General features: G+C 38.8%; 1 protein-coding gene across 3 annotated transcripts in view; it reads left to right on the forward strand.

Annotated features, from left to right (window-relative positions):
- The window catches only part of MYO1D (myosin ID), a 358498-nt gene that overhangs the window by 224355 nt on the left and 111804 nt on the right, over positions 1-22339 (forward strand). For 2 of the 3 annotated variants that reach the window (XM_036879017.2, XM_036879015.2), the window contains exons 18-20: positions 3917-4061; positions 4556-4660; positions 17238-17351. In XM_036879017.2, coding sequence (XP_036734912.1) covers positions 3917-4061; positions 4556-4660; positions 17238-17351 — 364 coding nt within the window. The remainder of the gene's footprint in view (positions 1-3916; positions 4062-4555; positions 4661-17237; positions 17352-22339) is intronic. The other variant, XM_036879016.2, reaches the window with a different exon arrangement.

The raw sequence follows: 22339 nt of genomic DNA on the forward strand, positions 1-22339 counted from the left end.
TCTTGAAAGCAAAATAACTCACAGTTCTCAGGTCTAGTACTATAAATTTTAGTTGTAAATCATGGCAGCCTTTTTCATGCACAGATATTTTTTTCGTAAATGGTATATCCTCTGTAACCTGCATTTTGACATAATTTAAAAAGCAAATTAAGCTATACATCAGTACAGGCTCATTGTCTTTTTAAAAAGTGAAATAATACAAACATATGTAGGATATAAAGTTGAAATCCTCCCCACCTCCTCTCCTCTGTCCCATCTTATTTTTGCCCCTGAGATACCACTTATTAACAATTAGTTCATATCCTTCTAAGTCTGTGTCTGTGCATTTACAGACATACACACATGTAAGAGATGGCATGGCAGAGTAGCTAAGAACACAGACTCCGGAGCCTGTGTTCATATTCCAGCTCTGCCATTCTAACTAGCTGTGTAATCTTGGATAAATTAGATAAGCTCTCTGTACTGCAGTTTCCTTATCTGTAAATGGCCAAAATAACAGTACCTGATCATACTGTTGTTGAAAGGAATATGCATAGATACATATAAAGCATTTCAGATAGTGTCTGACACATACAAAGCACTATGGAAAATATTTGTAACATACTATGAGTATATATGCATACCCAGTCATATTTGATTTGGGCTTTTTTTCCTGTCTTTTTTGGCACAAGAAGGCTTATATGAATGGTTATATGACTGTACTTTAAAATGTCTTGGAGGCCTGTCCAAGACGATAACAATAAATAAAGATCTGTGTAATATTTTTAGTGGCTTCAAGGAATCATCAGTTTTGATTATGTTGCCCTATAGCCTGTACGGTGTTCTGTTTAGATTTTGAGGTTTTACTTATGGCCTAGAATTGATTAATATTGTAAAATCCAGTTTATTCATTCAGCGAATATTTACTCAATGCCTGCTGTGTCGTGGGCATCAAACAAGGGATGTGGGATCAAACAAGAAAGATGTGAAAGACAGTCCCAGCCTTCTGAAGGCTTATTGGCAATGAGCATTTTGAAAAGAATGCACTTGCATGTGTACACGCACACGCACACACTGAATCAGTCTTAGCAGTTATGTTAATCTAGTCCAATGGCAAACCTTTCTGTTAAGGGCTATCTTAAGTTGTCTTCTGTGAAGATAGTAAATGTTTTAGGCTTTGTGAGCTGCATTTGGTCTGTGTTACAGATTTTGCCTTGTTCTGTTTTGTTTTTTGTTAAATATGTACAGACTCTTCCTAGCTTATTAGAGGTACAAAACCGAGCCATGGGCTGGATTTGGCACAGGCTGTAGTTCACCAACTCCTGATCTAGTCACTAGATCCTATTTAATTTATTCTTGAACTTTTTGATCAGTAGAATGCTAAATGTGTTAAAGAATTCCACTGTGATTGTGAGGTTTTTGTTTTCTTTCCAGACTCTCAGTGTGTGTCTAGCTATAAAAAGCTCACTCCTGCTCCTCACAGTAATTCTTTTTATTCTGGGAAGGCTCGGAGGCTTCTTCATGCCCAGCTTTGTTACCCTTTTCATATTGTTGAGGCTGGTGATTTTTATGGCTGCAGCTGTTGTCACCAGCTACACATATTTATAGGTGACAGTTTGCTTGATGAGGATGAGAAGCCTGTGTGGCTCTCCCCTTGGCATGCAGGCCAGGCCTCTGATTCCCTGGCATGCCTCTGTGCCGTGGGTCTCTGGAGTCAGTCAGATATGGACCTTGTCCTGGGCCACTGTGGGCAATGAGGAAGGGACAGCTGACCAGGCACAAGCTGAAACAGACCGGCAGACAGAACAAAGACCTGTCCCCATCGAGAATGAAATTTGGAGCCCAAGAGCTAACTGGGGAGCGGTTCAGCAAGCCACTTACTTAGGGTTGCAGGCTGTGCCTCTCCCCAGTGGCCTCGACTTTGACCAACAACTGCTCCCAGCCTGTCACTCTTCCAGCATCTTCCAGAATGATCTTAGGACAGTCTGTCCTATTGGTATGTTGGTTGGCCATACAATGAAGAGAAGAGAATATCACTGTTTCGTTGAGCCTTTACTCAACAATAGCTCAACTTTGTTATTGTTTTTGCAACCTGCTCTCTCTGACCCTATCTCCGTGACACACGTCCCCTTTTCACCATGGTGGCCATTCCATGTGCAGGGAACCGACACAGCTCCCACCCTAAAGTCCTTCCCCTCCTCACCTCCAGCCCCTGCTGCCTCAGGCTTAGGAGCTCTCAGGGCCACCTGTGCCAGAGGCTTCCTGCCCTTCCACTGAGCAGATTGTTCAGCACTGGGCTGCTTCTCCACAGCTCCATCCCTTCTGCTTCCGAGCTCCCAGGAAGTCTTCCCATCTTCCAGGCTATTGACATCATTCCCTTTTTTTGGTGTTGCTATAGATTTTTCCTTATTTTTATATTTATTTGGTTATTACTGTAGGAATTTAAGAGAGAGAAACAAACATTAGGCTCAAGTCGCCATCTTGAAATAAGAATACATCTCAGGAAAACAGTCTCTCTGATGAATTATGTATGTATGCAAATTAGGGAAAGAGCACCACTTCTCAATTTTAGTTGCATCTCCTAGGACTCCATGGATGCATAGTTTCACAACCACTGACTTTGAGTATTTCATCAGATATAAGGAAGTTCTCAGTTTGCTTCCAGTCCCCCTGCTTCAAGCTCCATGGCCTAAAAGAGGGCATAAGCACTGTGTAGGGCTAGGATGTCACTAAGAAAATAACAGACCTTGTGCTGGTTTTTCCCAACCAATCAAGAATAAATTATTTTGAGTTTGTGCTTTCTGTTGCTTAGGCCGAAAAAATCCTTGGAGTCGTCTTTAAATTCTCTTGTTCTCCTGCCCTCTCATATAATCCATCAGCAGCTCTATTGGCACTTCCTTCAAAACATATCCAGAACCAACACCCGTCTCCACCTCCACCACTTCCTCCCTGACCCAAGCCACCATCCTCTACCATGTACATCGTGGAAACAGCTGCCTAACTGGCCGTCTTGTCCCCAGCCATCTTCAGCCTTCCCCACACAGCGATCACAATGGTCCTGTAAAGCAGGAGTCAGGCCATGTCTTTTGAAAGGCTTCCGGTGGCTTTTCATCTCGTAGAAAGGCCGGTAGTCCTGATAATGGCCTCTGTGCTCTATGGATTCTAGCCCTGGAGCTCCCTCTGACCTCCCCTCCCATCGCTGGCCCCCGTGTTCCTTCTGCTTCAGCCTTACAGGGCTCCTGGCTGATCCCCTAGCACACCAGTTAGAGCCTTTGCACCTGCTGTGTTCTCCTCCTGGAACACTCTTGCTCAAATATCCAGACAACTCCTCACTTCCTGTGGGTCTATATTCACATATCCATTGGTGGTGCTTCCTGGACACCCTTTCATAAGTAGCTGTGCTTCCTGTGCCTTCCCCCTGCCCCAGCCACACTCCTATCCCCCTTTCTTTGCCTTATTTTCTCCATAGCACTTACTACATCTTACACACTTGTTGACTTGCTTATCAGCTGTGTCTGCTCTCAAGAATATAAATACCTGGCAGAAAGGACCTTCATCTGTGTTACTGCTGTACCACCAGTGCCTAGAACAGCATCTGGAGTATACAGCAGGTGCCTAGAAAGCATGTGTTGAATGAATGAATGGCGAATCCAAAATTTCTGTGCCCTAACTATAAATATTACAAGAGTCCATCTATCTCTAAGTTCTAGTTGTTTTCAAAACTTACAAATGACAACTCAAGTTTTATAAAAATCTCTGCCCACATAAAACTATGTGTATTTAATGAAGTTCTGTGTATATTTTGGAGACATTTTATTTTTTTAGGGTAGCATGCAAGTACTTTGGTTTAATTCTGCTTAATGGAAACTCAGTTATTTTTGAGAATGAATGGGATTGTGTTTTCAAAGTCTTGTACCTTTTGTTTATTTACTTACAGATGGAGAGCATCCCAGCTTATCAAGAGCATACCTGCTTCAGACCTGCCCCAGGTCAGGGCAAAGGTCGCGGCCATGGAAATGTTGAAAGGACAAAGGGCTGACCTTGGGCTCCAGCGGGCCTGGGAAGGCAACTATCTTGCTTCAGTAAGTCCAGGAGAACAAAGTGGAATCTATCCTCCTCCCTTTACAACGAGGAGAATTTTTCTCCAAGAGTTTGTAGAAAGAATAAGGCACCTCCAAAAACTAAATTTCTACAAGAAATACTAAACCGAAAGTTTTTATTGCCTCTTAAGTATACAATAGTTGATGTTTCCCCCATTTTAAGAAGCATTCTTATCTTATAACCGTATGTGTTAGGTACACTCTTTTGAGCATTTAAACCTTCCCTTGCATAATTCAGCAACTACTTTTAATTACCACCTTTATATTAATTATTCCCAAAGCTACATTTCATCTCTCTCCCATTCCTTACTTTAAAAATTGCGTGGGGCCCTTGGTGTTCTAACAGCCCTTCAGCAGCTTACCGTCTGGAATGGGGAGAAAACTAGGAGCATGGTCAGGAGCCGCACACTAACAGGGCGCTGTCTAGTCTAAAACGCTTTGCGTACTCATTTCATCGTGTTTCCTTTTTCTTACAGAAGCCAGACACGCCTCAGACCTCAGGCACTTTCGTCCCTGTTGCTAATGAACTGAAACGCAAGGACAAATACATGAACATACTCTTTTCCTGTCATGTCCGCAAGGTAAGGCAAGCTCGAGGCAGACCTCCGTGGGAAGAAAACACAGATGCAGGCGAAACTTAACCATGACCGCAGTAAAACGTTACAATAGTTGAGTAACTCGTTGCGGTATCAGTGAGCTATGCCTCTGTGGCGAGGCATTGGTGATGGAATGGCTGCAGAGACCACAGTTTTATTAGAGTTAGGCTGGAAAGCTTTCCTAAGGGAAGCCAATATTGTTGGTAACTGTTTCTTTTTAAAACAAGAGAATGGGGCCCTCCTGGAGGTGAGGGAGTTGTATTTTACTGCTGTGTAACTTGCATAGCACCTGCTGGTCGGCCTTGTATTAAATGGTCAGTTAGTCCTTTTTGTTCACAATTGGGAAGAAGGAGAAAGGACATAGTTTGGAAAAGGGTGGACATAAGTGAAGCTTGGAGGGTGGGGAGGATAAGTTATGTGCTATGAATATATTTGTTTATCTGGAGCAGGATATGTATGGACAGTGATTGTTTGGAGATGATAGCAATTGGGCAAATGGAAGTTGGAAAATGGAAGGCAAAGGGACAGTGGGTTTTTAAAAATCTTAAAATACTTGTTTTCAAAAAATAGGAAATCGAAATAATTATAAAAGAACATTTTGTAAATTTATGCAAATAAATTATAAAATATTAATGAACTGGGTGAATTTAAGAAAAATGTTGCCTAGATTGACCTCAGAAGAGATATTGACATAAATATGCCAATATCCAAAGGAGGAATTAAGAAATGTATCTAAGAATTGCTTCATAACAGAGACCCAGGTTTAGGTGATTTTAGAGGTGTTTTGTTTCAAATCTTCAAAAAGTACCTAATTGAAGAATTACTCAAATCAAAATAATAAAATATTATTTTTCAACAGTAAATTTGGCAAACTTTAAAATTGTTAACAACCAGTGTTTGCAAGGATTTAGGGAAACACTGTTGGTAGGAGTATAAGATACAGTCCTTCAGGGTGGACAGTTTGGCAGTAACTATCAAAATTTTAAATGCCCGGGCCACTTCATCTACGAATTCCACAACTCTGCAATATATTCACACATATATCCAAAGATAGATGTATGTACAGTTTTGTACATTGTAATAGCCACAAAACTGAGGGAAGAATAAACATGCATCAGTATTTGATTGGATTAATGAATAACCATGTCAGTACACAATAGAATACAACATAGCTTACATAGCAACACAGCTTACTAAAAGGAATGGAAGAATGATAAATTTTTTAAAAAAGGACAAAGAATATGAAACAATGGTTTTCAAGACAGTGCACAAGAAAGACAGTAATCCCTAAGATATGAGAAACAAACAAAGTGAGCCCTACCATTAGCCAGTTTACTTCTTGGAGAGCTGTTCTAGCCTGTGGTGTGAGCAGGGAGAGCCAAGCAGAGCTCAGTAGAGTCCCTCATTGAAAAGAGAGAGCTGAGAGCTAGGAAGACCCCAAGGCAGCTAGAGTTTGCAAAGCAGACCAGAGAAGACAGCTGCAAAGAGAAAAACTCTAGAATCTACAGAGGATCCACCTCAGGTAGTTCACCTGAGTATTGCTCAGCACATGCATATGAAGAAACTGTTCAGGGTGAGGGAAAGAGCCACCCAAAAAGGTTAGAGGTTACAATGTCCAGTAGGCATACATGGCTGCAAATAGTGCCAGGTTGGGAAACCTCGTGACTCATGAGACATTAGGTAAAGTACTGATAAGAATCTGGGCCTCTTCACCAGTAAAAGTAAACCAATAGTAAAAGTAGTAGACCAAATAATTACCAAGCAAGTACAAAATTAAAGCAAAATCAACTATTAACGAAATCAGTCAAGGGATACACAAAAAGTGCAGATTATGACATCTAATATATAAAGTGTAGAGGAGGAAGAAGGAAATGGGGGAGGGATTGGAGTAAGTAGGGAGAAAAAAAAAAAAAAAAGAATCTGGGCCTCACTGGTGGGGAATAATTAGCCCTTAACTAAATGCTGCCCGAATCCCACCCAAGAAATCATAAAAACATGACCCCAAAGAATCAAAGTGTTTTTAAGTAACAGAACAGTGTCCTACGACAGCTCAAACATATTTATAGGACTACAAAATATCCAGCACCCAGAAGATAAAATACAGAATGCATTTCATCCAATCAAATATTACCAGGTTTACAAAACACCAGGATATTACAACCTATGAGAAGAAAAACTAATCATTCAAACTGATCCAGAACTGACACAGATTATAGAATTAATAGATAAGGTCATTAAAGCAATTATTATAGATATGTTATGAATAGAGATGAAAAATACAGTGTCTGAAATTTTTTTTTGTATGTGGATTTTTTTATTAAGTTATCATTGATACTCACTGACATGAGCAACATTGTGGTTACTAGATTCCTCCCATTATCAAGTCCCCCACCACATACCCCATTACAGTCACTGTCCATCAGCATAGTAAGATGCTATAGAGTCACTACTTGTCTTCTCTGTGCTATACTTCCTTCCCCATGCCCCCCCTACATTATGTGTCCTAATCATAATGCCCCTTAATCCTCTTATTCCTCCCTTCCCACCCATCCTCCCCAGTCCCTTTCCCTTTGGTAACTACTAGTCCATTCTTGGGTTCTGTGATTCTGCTGCTGTTTTGTTCCTTCAGTTTTTGCTTTGTTGTTATACTCCACAGATGAGTGAAATCATTTGGTACTTGTCTTTCTCTGCCTGGCTTCTTTCACTGAGCATAATACCCTCCAGCTCCATCCATGTTGTTGCAAATGGTAGGATTTGTTTTCTTCTTATGGCTGAATAATATGCCATTGTGTATATGCACCACCTCTTCTTTATCCATTCATGTACTGATGGACACTTAGGTTGCTTCCATTTCTTGGCTATTGTAAATAGTGCTGCGATAAACATAGGGGTACATATGTCTTTTTCAAACTGGGCTCCTGCATTCTTAGGGTAAATTCCTAGGAGTGGAATTTCTGGGTCAAATGGTATTTCTATTTTGAGTTTTTTGAGGAACCTCCATACTGCTTTCCACAATGGTTGAACTAATTTACATTCCCACCAGCAGTATAGGAGGGTTCCCCTTTCTCCACATCCTTGCCAGCATTTGTTGTTGTTTGGCTTTTGGATGTTGATCCTAACTGGTGTGAGGTGATATCTCATTGTGGTTTTAATTTGCATTTCTCTGATTATTAGTGATGTGGAGCATCTTTTCATGTGTCTGTTGGTCATCTGAATTTCTTCTTTGGAGAAGCATCTGTTCAGATCCTGTGCCCATTTTTGAATCGGGTTATTTGCTTTTTGGTTGTTGAGGTGCATGAGCTTTTTATATATTTTGGATGTCAATCCCTTATCAGATATGTCATTTATGAATATATTGTCCCATACTGTAGGATGCCTTTTTGTTCTGTTGATGGTGTCCTTTGCTGTACAGAAGCTTTTTAGTTTGATACAGTCTCACTTGCTCATTTTTGCTTTTGTTTCCCTTGCCCAGGGAGATATGTTCGTGAAAAAGTTGCTCATGTTTATATTCAAGAGAATTTTGCTTATGTTTTCTTCTAAGAGTTTTATGGTTTCATAACTTACATTCAGGTCTTTGATCCATTTCAAGTTTACTTTTGTGTATAGAGATAGAGAGTAGTCCAGTTTCATTCTTGTACAGGTAGCTGTATAATTTTGCCAACACCAGTTGTTGAAGAGGCTGTTATTCCCCCATTGTATGTCCACGGCTCCTTTATCATATATTAATTGACCATATATGCTTCGGTTAATATCTGGACTCTCAATTCTGTTCCATTGGTCTATGGGTCTGTTCTCGTGCCAGTACCAAATTGTCTTGATTACTGTGGCTTTGTAGTAGAGCTTGAAGTTGGGGAGCATAATCTCCCCTGCTTTATTCTTCCTTCTCAGGATTGCCTTGACTGTTCAGGGTCTTTTGTGGTTCCATATGAATTTTAGAACTATTTGCTCTAGTTCATTGAAGAATGCTGTTGGTATTTTGATAGGGATTGCATTGAATCTGTATATTGCTTTAGGCAGGATGGCCACTTTGACAATATTAATTCTTTCTACCCAAGAGCATGGGATGAATTTCCATTTATTAGTGTCCTCTTTAATTTATCTCAAGAGTGTTTTGTATTTTTCAGGGTGTAGGTCATTCACTTCCTTGGTTAGATTTATTCCTAGATATTTTATTCTTTCTGGTGCAATTGTCAGTGTCTGAAATCTTTAAAAAACTCAATTTAGATATTGCAGTTTAGACATTGCAAAAGAAAGTTTAGTAAACTTGACCATATAACAATAAAACTACCCGGAATGAAACACACAGGGGGAGGCAGGCAGAAGATGCCCAAAAGGAGCAAAATATTAAGACACCGTGAGCTGACTTCAGGTGGCCTAATATAAGTGTGCATGGATCCCTACAGGAGAGAAAAGGAGAAATCTTTAATATTTGAAAATATAATGACTGAAATTTTTCCTTACATGATGAAATCTATAAACTCATAGACCCAAGAAGCCCAAGAAGCCTCAAATGCAAGAAACATGAAGAAAACTATACCAAGGTATACATTACATGATCAAACTGCTTAAAAGCAGTGATGAAGCGAAAAAAGACAAAGGAAAAAGATGAGGATGCATCAGATTTCTTGTCAAAAACAATCCAAGTAAGAAGACAGTGGAGCAACAACTTTAAAAGTTTTTTCTTACTAAAAAAAATGTTGACCTAGCATTATATACCCATCAAATATATCTTTCAAAAATCAAAGTTTAAAAAAGACTTTTTCAGGCTTATCTGAAGATATGCACTACAGGAAAAGAGGCAGGAAATCCTTCAGGCAGAAAGAAAATGATCTGGACAGAAAGATGAGCATACTCCAAAGAATGAATAGCAAGAGAAATGGTAGCTACATGGGTTAATATGTAATATTTTTCTTATTATTTAAATCTCTTTTAAAAATAATTGACTGTATACCAATGTTCTTCACAATAGCAGCAGTGTTCTTCACCATAGTTAAAGATGGAAACAATCTAAATGTCCTTTGACAGATAAATGAATCAAGAATATGTGTGTCCATACACTGGAATACTATTTAGCCATAAAAGGAATGAAATACTTGCTGCAACATGGATGAACCTTGAAGATATTACCTAAGTGGATAAGGTACAAAAGGACAAATACTGTATGAGTCCACCTACATGAAGTACCTAGACTAGTCAAATTAATAGATATAGAAAGTAGAATAGTGGTTACAGGGGCTGGAGGCAGGAGGGGCAATGGAGAATTATTGTTTAATGGTATTAGTGTTCAAACTTCTAAGGAAGAAGAGATCAACTCAGTATAGACTTTTTTGTAACAAAATAGCAACTTGTTTTAAACTTAGAATGAAATAAACATCACCAAGGAAAGCTTGCTGGCAGTGTCTTGGGGTGGTTGCCGAAGTGTGGAGTCTTAAGTCTGAACTCCTAGATCCAGAAAGTCTTATTTTACAAGTACCCAGAGTTGGTCAGACAAAATCAAGAAGTGACTTTTGCTAACCAGATTCATATATTCACCCAAATTGGTATAAGCCATAATGCCAGTTTGTGGCTTAAACAAAGTACCATTTTAGTGACTTCTCATATCTACTATCTAGGATACTTCCTTCCTAGTATAATGATATCTGGGAAGTCAAATTGGTAATCAGAAAAGTTGATTCAGAGGCAACTGGATGGTTTTGAGATTTATGTCATTTGTGGAAAAGCCGGTGCCTCCGATTTTGTCCTTCCAGTGATCAGAACTTGATGTCTGACAGCATCTTTCCCTGTCTTCCTAGATAAAGATTGAAAAATTCTTAGTCATAATTTTAAGGTCAGTGCAAAGTAATATTTCTTCACACAATAGCCTATGTAGTCTTTCTTAGAAACTTGTGAACCAAGGACATACCAAGGTAAAACCTGATATGATTTCAGTGAAGCCCTCTTCTTTATGCTTTCTTTTTGAAACACCCACTTTCCATTAACTATAGTTATAAAATGCTCTTTAAGGTAGGAACTTCTGCAAATAACTATTTTCATCCAAAATATATTTTCTTCTGGTTTAACTGTCCAGGGAAGCTTTATATCTGGCCCCCTGTGGTGCTGACTAACCCTATATACAGATCACCAGAAGGGTTAGTCAAAAGTAAGGTGATTGGGATTTTTCTTTGGGTAATAGAAGAAAGAAGATGACATCTTATCTAATACTGAGTCTGTGATCCAGTTTTTCTTCTAGTTTATGAATGTAAGAGGAAGAAAAATAGTATCCTGTGCCATAATTATTTTATTTAAGTTTGATTTTACAAATTTACACATGTATATTAAAATTTTTCTTTGCCGTTTTGATTTAGCCAAGTTATGCAACTTAAAACTTACTTTGTTACGTGATGTCCTTCTCACTCACTTGATTCATGTTTAAGGATGATTTGAGTTACTAAAAATAGTAAAGACTTATGACCTGTTCTCTTTAGAAATTATATTCTTACATAAAAGAATGTAGTATTTCTAACCAGCTCTTTGATAAAATGGCTGCTTTGAGATTTTTTGTTTGTTGTTTTCCAGATTGACTCATGGATGTATCATAAAAAAAGACAGCGCTGTCCACTTTACTGTGGCCTGTTGGTTTTGAGTCTTGTATGACCTTAGGTTTTTCTTTTTTTCCTTTGCAATACATTCATTATTCTCCATATTCTAAGATGGATACAGATGATGAGTGTTCTCCACTGTGGATTTCACAAGTCAAGGTTCTGTTGAATATTAATTTACATTTAATTTTTTTTTAAATGCTCTTTTAATTGCAGAATTCTCAGAGCCTTTAAGATATTCATGGGTTATAAATATCCTGGTTTGCAGTGTTTCTTAAACCAACATGACTTGGAACTCTTTCTTTCTCACAGAGCATCACATCAGACTAGTGTCGTGCAAACCAGCTTATAAAACTGCTGATGCAGAAGTTCTACCATCGCCTTATTTCACGTCTTCTGATGAGTGCCAGTTCTCTTTTATGGCAAAAACCATTGCTATGTGAAGTAAATAATCACTATCAAAAGTAGTTAAAAATTCACCACACAATCTCTACTCTTAATTACAAACACCATTTTTGTTTTTGTACCAAATACCGAAGACTCAAAAATATGCTTACACAGGGAATGTTTAGAGAATTGGCTGATGATTCTTAAATTATGAGACAAAAAGGAGAGGCGGGCATAAAACTCAGATGGACTCGGATTTTAGTTTGCTGTATCCTGTCCTACCTCTCCTAATTCAGTTAGCTGAATAGCCTACCAACGGTAACATTGTTTTCAGGTTAATGTGTAACATCTTTGCATCTTGAAAGTAAGATCTTGGGAGCAGAAATGAGGGATAGTCACATCAGGCTTTGCCTTATTCTGCTCAGGGGAAGGTTTTGAGTGGGTTTTTTGTTCTGTTTTGCTTTCCATTTCCTTCTGGTCACAAGAAGCAAGACATTGTAGTTCAAATTTTTAGTGCTCAGTACCTTGATTTAAATGTCACCCAAATCTGAAATTGAAACACCCTAATCAGCAAGTAGTTAACCTACTTATTTATAAACTGTCCTGGGTTAACTGGGCCCATTAGGAAAAGTACCTGCAAATGTGAGCATTCTCTGACTCACTAGTAAGGTAGCACTCTATACAGAATCACACACACACAAATATATTTTCTCCCAATCCCATTATCTAGTTTTCTACTCTTTATATTTATCATTACATGAAATTATTGTCACTTCGTAGTTTCTTCTCTCAACCTCACCTACTAGTGTAAGATTCCTATGACAAGGGCCTCCTATCATTCCTTTGTATATCAGCAGCCTCTCAAGTGCTTGAAAATACACACTGTAAATTTTGGAAAAAATTTTTATCAAATTCCTTGAGTAAACCAGTATAATTTTACTAACATCAATAGGAGTCGTGTGCTGAATTTAAAAATGTAGAAAAAATTAATTAAATCCCATTTTTAGATTTCTTATTATAGAAATACACTTTTCTCAATGAAATTGTGAGTCTAAAGGTTTTATAAGAGGATCTACTACCAAGTAATACAGCCTTGCAAATACAGGCACAGCTGCGTTCCTCCCAGATCTGCCTGGTCAGCTTTCTCTGTGCAGAATTCTGTCGTCATAGCTGGTCGGGAAGTTCTTGCCCTCTAGAAACTTAGTCTCGGAAGGGAAAAGTTAGCTCATGGAAAAGACACTTGATGAGATAAAAGAAAATAAATAATCAACAATTACAAATAAATAAATCTCAACAATTCCAACCAGAAGAATAAATAATTCCAAATCAGCAAGCTTTGTGCTCATATAGTACAAACTAGGTTGAGGAGCTTTTTTTTAAAGAGATAGCTCACTAATATAAAGGGGCTTCTAGCCTCAGAAATAAAAAAGCAGGAAGTTTCCAGTTCCCCTTTCTTTGGTGCAGAAGTGAAGTTTTTCCAAACTGCATGCTGGGGATCTAAGTTATTGAGCAACTGTGCTTTCATTTGCCACTTGGAAAATTTTTTCTTACTTTATGCAACCTCAGTGTGCTGCAGCCATCTTCTCTCAGTTTTCCAGTCTGACTGTTCTTATTGGCTCATATGGGGAAGAAGACTTCTTGACATTATCCTGGAGATTAAGAGTGCTCTTAAAACCAACTGATTGTTGGCAAGGATGTTGTAGATGCTGCAGGTTGCCCAGTTCTGTACTGGAGGCCGTGAGATACACGAAAAAAGGCACTGTGTGATGATGACGCTCAAGGAGCTGTCAGTCTAGCTAGAAGACAGAATTGCTGCCCATGAAATAATAAGGCCATAAATAAAAATACATCCTGTATGTTTGAGATTCTACATTGTTTTTGTTTGGTTTATGCATTTATATTAAGGTATAATTTATTTTCAGGTAAATACACAAACCTGAAGTACACCATTCAGTGAGTTTGACTAGAGCATACACCCAAGTAAATCTCAACCCCTATCTTATTGAGACAGGGACCATGGGCTTAGACAGAGTAGGGTGAGGGCCTCTGGAAAAAACAAAGCAAGATAATCCATTGTGGATTTGCTTTGGCCTGCTGGGGGCGCCCAGCTTATTTTTCTGACTTTACCCAGGTGCTGCTTTTCTTCCTCCAGTCCTAGTCAAGTGATTTGCCACCTGGGCAATTTATTTTGACCAAACAAACAGGAAGGATTCCATCTTGAAAATAAGATTGCATTTTAAAACCCAATTTCTTAAAAAGTAACTTTCTTAAAATACTTTTTAACAGACAGTAACTCAGCCCACCTTGGAAGCAAAGCAGGCAGTCTTGAGTGATATGCTCCCAGACCAGGAAGCTGCGTTCCTGGTTGGAAATCAGAGCAGTAAAATTCTCATAAATAACCAGGAAGACTAATAAGAAACTTAATGTCTCTTCAAAGATAAACATTTTGGGACCACTTAGCAGGTGTGCATCCCTAGCCCTTTGTCTCTCAACCGCCTATAAAATCCCTAGACAACACACCACCCTGGAGCTCTCTTGTCCCATCCTGGCCTGAGCCAGGAGCTTTGTCCTCTCACTTTCTCTCTAAATAAAAGCCTCTGCCTTGCCCTCCTACCTTGAATGTTTGCGAAGTTCATTCTTCAGCTCCACGAACAAGAACCCTGGCATCGTTATGTTCCAAAGATACATTCTGTATCTTCATAGAACATTTCCATCACCTTCAAAAGCTCCCTTCCTCCTAGCTAAGCCCTGCTGCCGCCAAAGGCAACCACTCTTCTCATTTATTTTACTTTAAATTAGTTTTGTTGTTTCTTGAGCTTCATTTAAAAAGAAAAGAAATCATACAGTTGTTTTGAGGGGGGGTTTTTGCTATCATTAATATACAATTACATGAACATTATGGTTACTAGACTCCCCCTATTATCAAGTCCTCACCACATACCCCATTATTGTCACTGTCCTTCAGCATAGTAAGATGCTATAGAATCACTACTTGTCTTCTTTGTGTTATACTGCCTTCCCCATCTCCCCCCGAAATCAATCATACAGTTTGATGTGAGATTTTAACTGTGATTTGAAGAGAATTTGTTAGATGTATTTACAACTATTTTGTTAACTTATTTGTAGCTATTTTACAAGGAAACCCACTTTTGATATACTTCCAATTTTAAGACAACCTGTATAACCTTTCATATTGTCTGAGTTACTTAGACCTGGATTACTGAGATCATAGTCAGTAGACAAGCTTCTCAAGATAAAGTAAAATCAACGTCTTTTGCCAAACATACCTGCAACTGTGATAAGTTTAAAACCACAGTGTTCTACCCAACTATTTTAGCGAGAATATTTTTCCATAAGCATCCGTGGCTTAACAATTACAAGTTAACTGTCCTTGAAATTATTAAAACTTTCCAATTATTCAGTGAAAACATTTGCCCTTTTAGTAGAGAAATGTAGATGGTAACTAAACTTCATAATAAGAAGATACAGACTAAGGATAGATGTAGCTTTGTCATCTTGTTATTTATAAGCACCAGCCCACCTTCTTCTCTTTCTTTTGAAACAAAAAGTTCAGGAGACTTTGTTCTACATTATCAAAAGCACTTAAGCCAATAGCTCCTCATATTCTCAAGTATTCTGCTTTGAAAGAAAAACCCTGTGCCCTTTGGTTTCAATGTAAATTTGTTTGTTTCCTTATTAATTCTACATGTATCCTATATATTCATTCTACAACTGTGTGATAGAAGTTCCTGAGAAAAGAGTGATCATTTTTCTATAGAAATTGAGGAGGTTTTAAAATGGAATGAGAACTTGAACAGCATTCTTGAAATATACATACGTAAAGAAAGAAGGGAGTAGGAAATCATGCACATTTAAGAGAAGCAAAACATGAGGAAATGTGTCCTCTGGGAGCAGAGCCCTTAGAAGAAATAAGTAGAATAGTGCAAACAGGAAAGCCAGGAAAAGGAGTCATAGAATCTGAATAGCAGGGGATCCTGGAGATCCCTAGTCTTCCCATTCAAAGCAGGAATCCCCAGTACCACACCCACGTCAGACGTCCACTTGGCTTCTGCTTGACTCCTTTCTACATGGGGCCCTTACTGCCTTCTCAGATGGCCCACTTTTTTCATGGACAGTAATAATTATGAGACATTTATGCTGCAGGCAGTAGGATGGCACTGTCTACTTTGGAACATATATATTGTTTATTATACTATATATTGTCCAATATACTGTCACTGTATTTCAGGGAATTTAATCTGAAATATGCCTACCCAGTGCATTAGGAAAAGGGAAGAATAAGTTGTTTCAGAAAGGGTTGCATTTTTTTTCCTACAGCTTCATTGAGATATAATTCACATACCATACAATTTACCATTTTAAAGTATACAATTCAATGGTTTGTAGTATATTCACAGAGTTATGTATCCATCCCCACAATCAGTTTTTGAACACTTCATTACCCCCAAAAAGAACCTCCACACCGCTTAGCTGTCATACCCCCAAACCTCCCGTCTCCCCAACCCTGGCTAATACTAACGTACTTTCTGTTTCTACAGCTTTCCTTACTCTGGACATTTCATATAAGTGGAATCATACCATATGTGGTCCTTAGTGACTGGCTTCTTTCAGTTAACATAATGTTTTCTAGGTTTATCCACGTTATACAGCATGTATTAGTACTGAATTCTTTTTTTTTGCCAAATTATATTCCATTGTATAGATATACCACATTTTATTTATTCATCAGTTGATGGACATTTGGGTTGTTTCCACTTTGTAGCTGTCATGATCAGTGCTGCCATGAACATCTGGGCACAGGTGTTTGTGTGGATATGTTTTCAGTTCACTTAGGTACACTCCTAGGAGTGGAATTTCTCAGTCAAATGGTAACTCTGTGTTTAGCCACTTGAGGAACTGCCAGACTGCTACATTTTATATTCCCACCAGTAGTGATGAGTGTTCCAGTTTCTCCACATCCTGGCCAGCATTTGCTATTATCTGTCTTTTTTATTATTTTCATAGTAGTGGGTAGGAAGTAGTATCTCATTGTTGTTCTGATTTACATTTTCCTGGTGGCTAGTGATATCAAGCATCTTTGCATGTGCTTATTAGCCATTTGTATATTTTCTCTGGGGAAATATCTATTCAGATTCTTTACCTACTTTTTCTTTGTTCTTTATGTATATTTATTATTTAGCTATATGTTCTAAATACAATACATGGTCTATTCTGTATATATTCTAGATAAAATTTCCTCATCAGATAGATGACTTGAAAAATGTTCTCCTATTCTGTGGGTTGTCTTTTCATTTCTTTATAGTATCTGGATTACATGTTTTTAGTATTTTACTTCTCCATTTTTCTCATTTTCCCTGTTAAACTGTAAAATTGTGAGGTTTAAATTCTAAAATTCCAAAAGCCTGGAAACTGCTATTCCTTTTAGACTTCTCTTGCACCCAGTAGAACGGGCCATACATGGTGCACAATTATAGAATGTGTCTCCACAACCAGCTACTGCTGTCCCTAGATACTTTACTAACAGATCACTGTATTTCATTCTTAATGAGATGCTGTGGTCTGTATGTTTCTTGCAGGTGAACCGATTCAGTAAGGTGGAAGACAGGGCGATTTTTGTCACTGATCGTCACCTGTATAAAATGGATCCCACTAAGCAGTACAAAGTGATGAAGACTATCCCGCTGTACAACGTAAGCATTCTCCTCTTCTCCCTGAGTAAAGGATGTTTTTATATGGAAATGGAATCAGGTGGAAAAACAATAGAAAATTACTCTATGAAAATATTACTTTTCTTTTCGATGTAAAATTTATGTTGTTTCCAGAAGTTCTTTTCACTAATATATTTTACCTCTCATCTAAATCCACTCAGTTATCCATGGGGTTTTCAAATTCTGTAACCGTTTCTTATTTCAAATAAGAAACTGGGTGGGTGTCTCCTTGAGTATCAGTATGAGGTTTTTTTTTTCCTCCTGCTTAAGGGGTCTGCCTTACAGGTGACTGACTGTTCTGATTCTTCAAAAAGATGTTCACATGTCAGTTGATTTTCCTCTGCCTGCTAGTACTTAAAGAGGGAGGTCTGTTTTTGTTCAATAGTGTAATCTATAAGGAATATTCTGTAAGATTATTTTAAATCCTTTTGGTCTCTACAGAAAAAAATAGGAAACATTGTTTCGTAGTTTTATTTTGCTAAATCAGGAGTCTTATTGGTTGTAAGGTACAGAGAAGACAAACTATTCTTGGCCTTGTGAATGATTTTTAGAATATCACTTCAGGCTTATTGCCCTGATTGTGGGGTTGAGATTTGTCTCCATTATGCCCTCCCCCCAGATACACACACACACACATACACAATCTTTCTCCCTTTTAATAGAAAACTAATGGATTGCAGCTAAGAAGAAAATGATATTCTAAGACATTCTTGATTGTATGTAGTCTTCTTAGCCAAGACTTATACTCTTATATATCAATCACAGTTTAAGCCTGATAACCCTGCAATTTTAAAGTAGGAGATGAAAGAAGATGAGGGAGAAAATCAAATTTTGTCGAAGTCTAATAAAGTATGGAACCAAACAAAAAATAAATTATGATATGCATTTTATTTCTTTTCCTTACTATTACAGGGATATCCATCAGGCACATGATATAAAAGTAGTCAACAACTCTTTGACCTGAAGTTATTTTCCCAAACTACCTTCCTTTTTCATGTTGACTGGTATATATTTATAATCACTTTTCTCCTTTATCATCTGTATCATCATTATTAATGTTATCGATCATATAAGAATTAACAATATTTAACAACTGCAGTACGGGTAACACAATGTCAAGAGGACAGACACACAGTCACAGATGCTATCAGGACCTTACCCTTTTATTCCTTCATCATTGTATACAAAACAACCTAACTTCCCATCTTTGTCAACATCTTAACAAAATCTTTGTCAAAATGCTGCCCTCAGGCTGCCAGAACCCACTTTGCCCTCAGACACAGAGGGCTGGAAATGCACACCCACCCTTACCCATCTAAATGACTAATGGGTGGGGCATATAAATACTGCAGCTACATCACTCATTGGCAGGGCAGTTCTGCAGCTGTTCTACACCATTTCCTAGAGCTTCCCTGTAGTAACAAGCTAGAATTGCCCCCAGCAATAGCTGGTTTAATAATGGGCCCTACTGGCTCATTCCATTCCCTGAGTCACTTCCCCACTCCCCTGCCCTCGTCCTTGTACCTTGCAGATCAATTCTGCATGCTTGCCAGAGGGACTAACTTTGGAGGAGCTGCTACCTTGTAGGAGGGAGCAGCTTGAATGGGATAGGAAAATTCCAACTGTATCTGTAAAATGTTTTCAAGTCTCAAGTAAGTATGGCAAAAGGTTAAGTCTGGACATAAGTATTTCTTATTTTAGTCTTTATATTTTTTGTATGATAGAAATATTTTGAAGTTAAAAACAAGGAACCTTTAAAAAATAGTAATGCTCATAATGGTGATAAAAAAGCTGGAGGGTATGAAGGCAAATGATTTCAGTTTTAACCACGTTGAGTTTCAGCTACTGGTGGTGAATCTTACAAATACCCATTCCATAAATGATTGGAAGGTTAATATTATAGAGGGGAAAGAATTCAGCACTTGAAAATTTAAGAGCAGCTCCATGTATAATTGGAGGCTGAAATTAGGAGTCTAGAGGGGGAAAGAGGGCAGATGATTCAAGAACATTCACCATTAAGTGGTAGGAAAAAGAATTGCTGAAGGAAATAGAGTAAAAAGGAAATCTCTCAGTGTCCTTCATTTGCTCATCTCTCTTTTAGTTGCTAAATGAGCTCTAATTTCCCTTCAGTTCCATAAGACTATGAATTATTCTAGGAAAGGAAAGAACCATAGGAACACTGTGCTTCAGAATCAAATTGGAATGCTTTTAGAAATAAGAGTCATCAATAAACACAGCTAAGGCTCCCACATGTATCTCCTCACGTTCTCCACTTTTCACTTCTTCCGCATCGGTTCCTTTCCTGTGTTTGTTGGACTTTTCTGGTTCCGAGGACAGATTGTGACTAATATTATCTTGAGTAATGTTTTGTTTTTAGTAAAGATATGCCTGGTGGTAAGGGAGAAGAATCTCAAGCCCAGGAAACACCACCATTCAGATTTTAAGACAGTCACTTTCCTTGGCAGACAACATGGGGCCAGCACTAGGCTTAGACCAAATCAGCCAACTCCACAAAGCACTGGAGTGTCCTCCTGTGGTAACACATCCAACACAGTGTCTCAGCTGAGGCCTCACCATAGCAACCAATTCTGCACGACCCATATCCATGCATTAGTTCCTCGTCAAGCACTTGCAAATCTATGCATTGTCTTTCCTGACTTTCCCTACTGTAGCACGGATAATTACTGCAATTCATTTTAAGCATGATTAATCTATTCCCTCTATAATTTTTGACTACTGTGCTTGGGTCCAAGTCATATTTTGACCTTGGTCACAGATCGTGCTTAATGCTGGGTGGGTCATTAGGTTTCCCGTGAGAGAGAAGCTTCACATAGGCTTAGCTCACCAGACATCATTGGGCCCTTGGACTTTTCCCGCCTCCCCCTTTTCCAATTGCCAGGATCCCAGTCTTTGTTAAACAGGACCTAAATTGTGCCCGTCAATGCCCAGCATGGGTGAGAATTAAGCTGATGCTGAAGTTTGGTTATGTGTCTAATCAGTTTTTCTGAACCTGCTCTTCATCAGTGCTTGCAGCAGAATGTGTTTTCTTAACTGCTTCCAGCCAGGCAGTATGGGACCAATATTCGTTGCTTTCCTAATGCACTGTAAAGAGCACTCAACCAATTCACTGTCTCTACATCTCCTAGCCCATTGAACTTCTGTAAAGCAGCAGCACCTATGTGTCCCAAGCACTTAATTAATAGACACATCAGCCAGCGCCCAGGGGGTCACAGTGGTAGGTTAACTGACTGCTTCCTCCCTGCAAAGCACAGGCTCTGCATGCTGGGAGGAGAAACACCCCTGCTCACCCTTTTAGCTCTGCAGGCAGGTGCACATCCTCTCTGGGAGCTGTGTCGTGCAGCATCCTGGTAGGCAGTTCTTTCTGCTAGATCTTGAGTTGTAATGAATGTGAGGAAAGTCAAGCAATGAGAGGGGGGGTACACCTGAGTTACACCTGAGTTAGGGAGAGTGGCAGGCTAGGAATTACCTTCATTTGGGGCTTTAGGCAGCTGTAAGACAGACTGTTTCATTGTAACCTCAACAACTAAACCATTCATTGAACACATAATGACTGAGGACTACTATATGTCAGGCATATAGATATTGGGGCACTGAAGTGTCAAAACAGTCAAACATCTCTGCTGTCATAAAACTTAGATTGTGGTGGGGGAAAGCAGACTAGATGGATAGATGGATGGATGGACAGACAGACAGACAGATAGGTAGATAGACAGATGTGTGTGGAGTACGTGTATGTATGTGTATACATGTAATCCAGTGGAAAGTGATAAGGGAAAAAATAGGGAAGGAAGATAGGCAACTTTAAATAGGGTGATCAGGCCTCACTGAGAAACTGACATTTGAGCAAGACTTGAAGGAGGTAAGGAATGAGCTGTATGTTACTTGGTGGAAAAGTGTCTTAGGCAGAAGGAACAACAAAGACACAGAAACACGAGCAAGGAGGAAAGCACCTTCTAGGGGCCAGAAGCACTCAGTAGCTTCATCTGGTCGTGATCACACGCGTATACATATGTTAGAGTCCACCAAGCTGTTTACTTGAGGTTTCTGTACTCCACTGAATGCCATGTTATATATACGTCAGCAAAAGGATGAGGGAGGAGGAGAGGAAAAAAAAGGAAGAAAGAGAGCTGTGTGTGAAGACGGGTAAAAAGAGGGAGGTACATCAAGAGAAAAGTGAAGCAAGTGAGGCAAAAAATAATTAAAGCCTGGGTGCAGTGTGTGAACCATCATTGTACAGCATGTGAAGTACGTTAATGTTTGCTTCACAGCCTCATTGAAAGAAAACCACCCCCGGCCACTCCTCCGCTCAGGGATGCACCCCTAGGCCATCCTCAGAGGGGAAGGGAAGCCACTAGCTAAAACCAAGGCTGCACCTGCTTGAAGGGAAGCCAGCTGCTAGCAGAGGACCGGGACTGAAGAGCTCTTATCTGGGCCTGTGACTTACTGCTCTGTGTTCCTGATACTGATTAGATGTGTTTTTTTCTCATTTTTTCCAAGGTCAGTTTTGCTAGAGACCTATTTTATTGATTTCAATATTCTTCATTGAGCTCTGCTCTTAATTTTCCTTCTCCATTCTCTGGGTTTATTCTTTATTCTTTTTCCAGCTTTTTGAGTTGAGGGATTAACTGCTTTAGTTTTTAAATTTAGTTTTTAAAACCACATTGAACACTATAAATTTGTGTTTAAGAATGGCTTGAGCTGTTCTTTGCATGTTATAATGTGTAGTACTATCATTGTTCCATTCTGATTACCTTGTCATTTCCATTGTGAATTCTTCTCTTGAGCTATGGTAATTTTCCAAGTATATATGTGGTATATATCTAGAGTGTGTGTGTGTTCATTCTATAGTGAGGGAAAGTCAGCAAATTTTAAGTCCATTTATTGCTTGTGAGACAATCTGTTTCTTTTATATATATATATAGCACCACATGAAGCTATTATTCTGTAGT

Source organism: Manis pentadactyla, chromosome 4, assembly GCF_030020395.1.
Source record: "Manis pentadactyla isolate mManPen7 chromosome 4, mManPen7.hap1, whole genome shotgun sequence".
NCBI lineage: Eukaryota > Metazoa > Chordata > Mammalia > Pholidota > Manidae > Manis > Manis pentadactyla.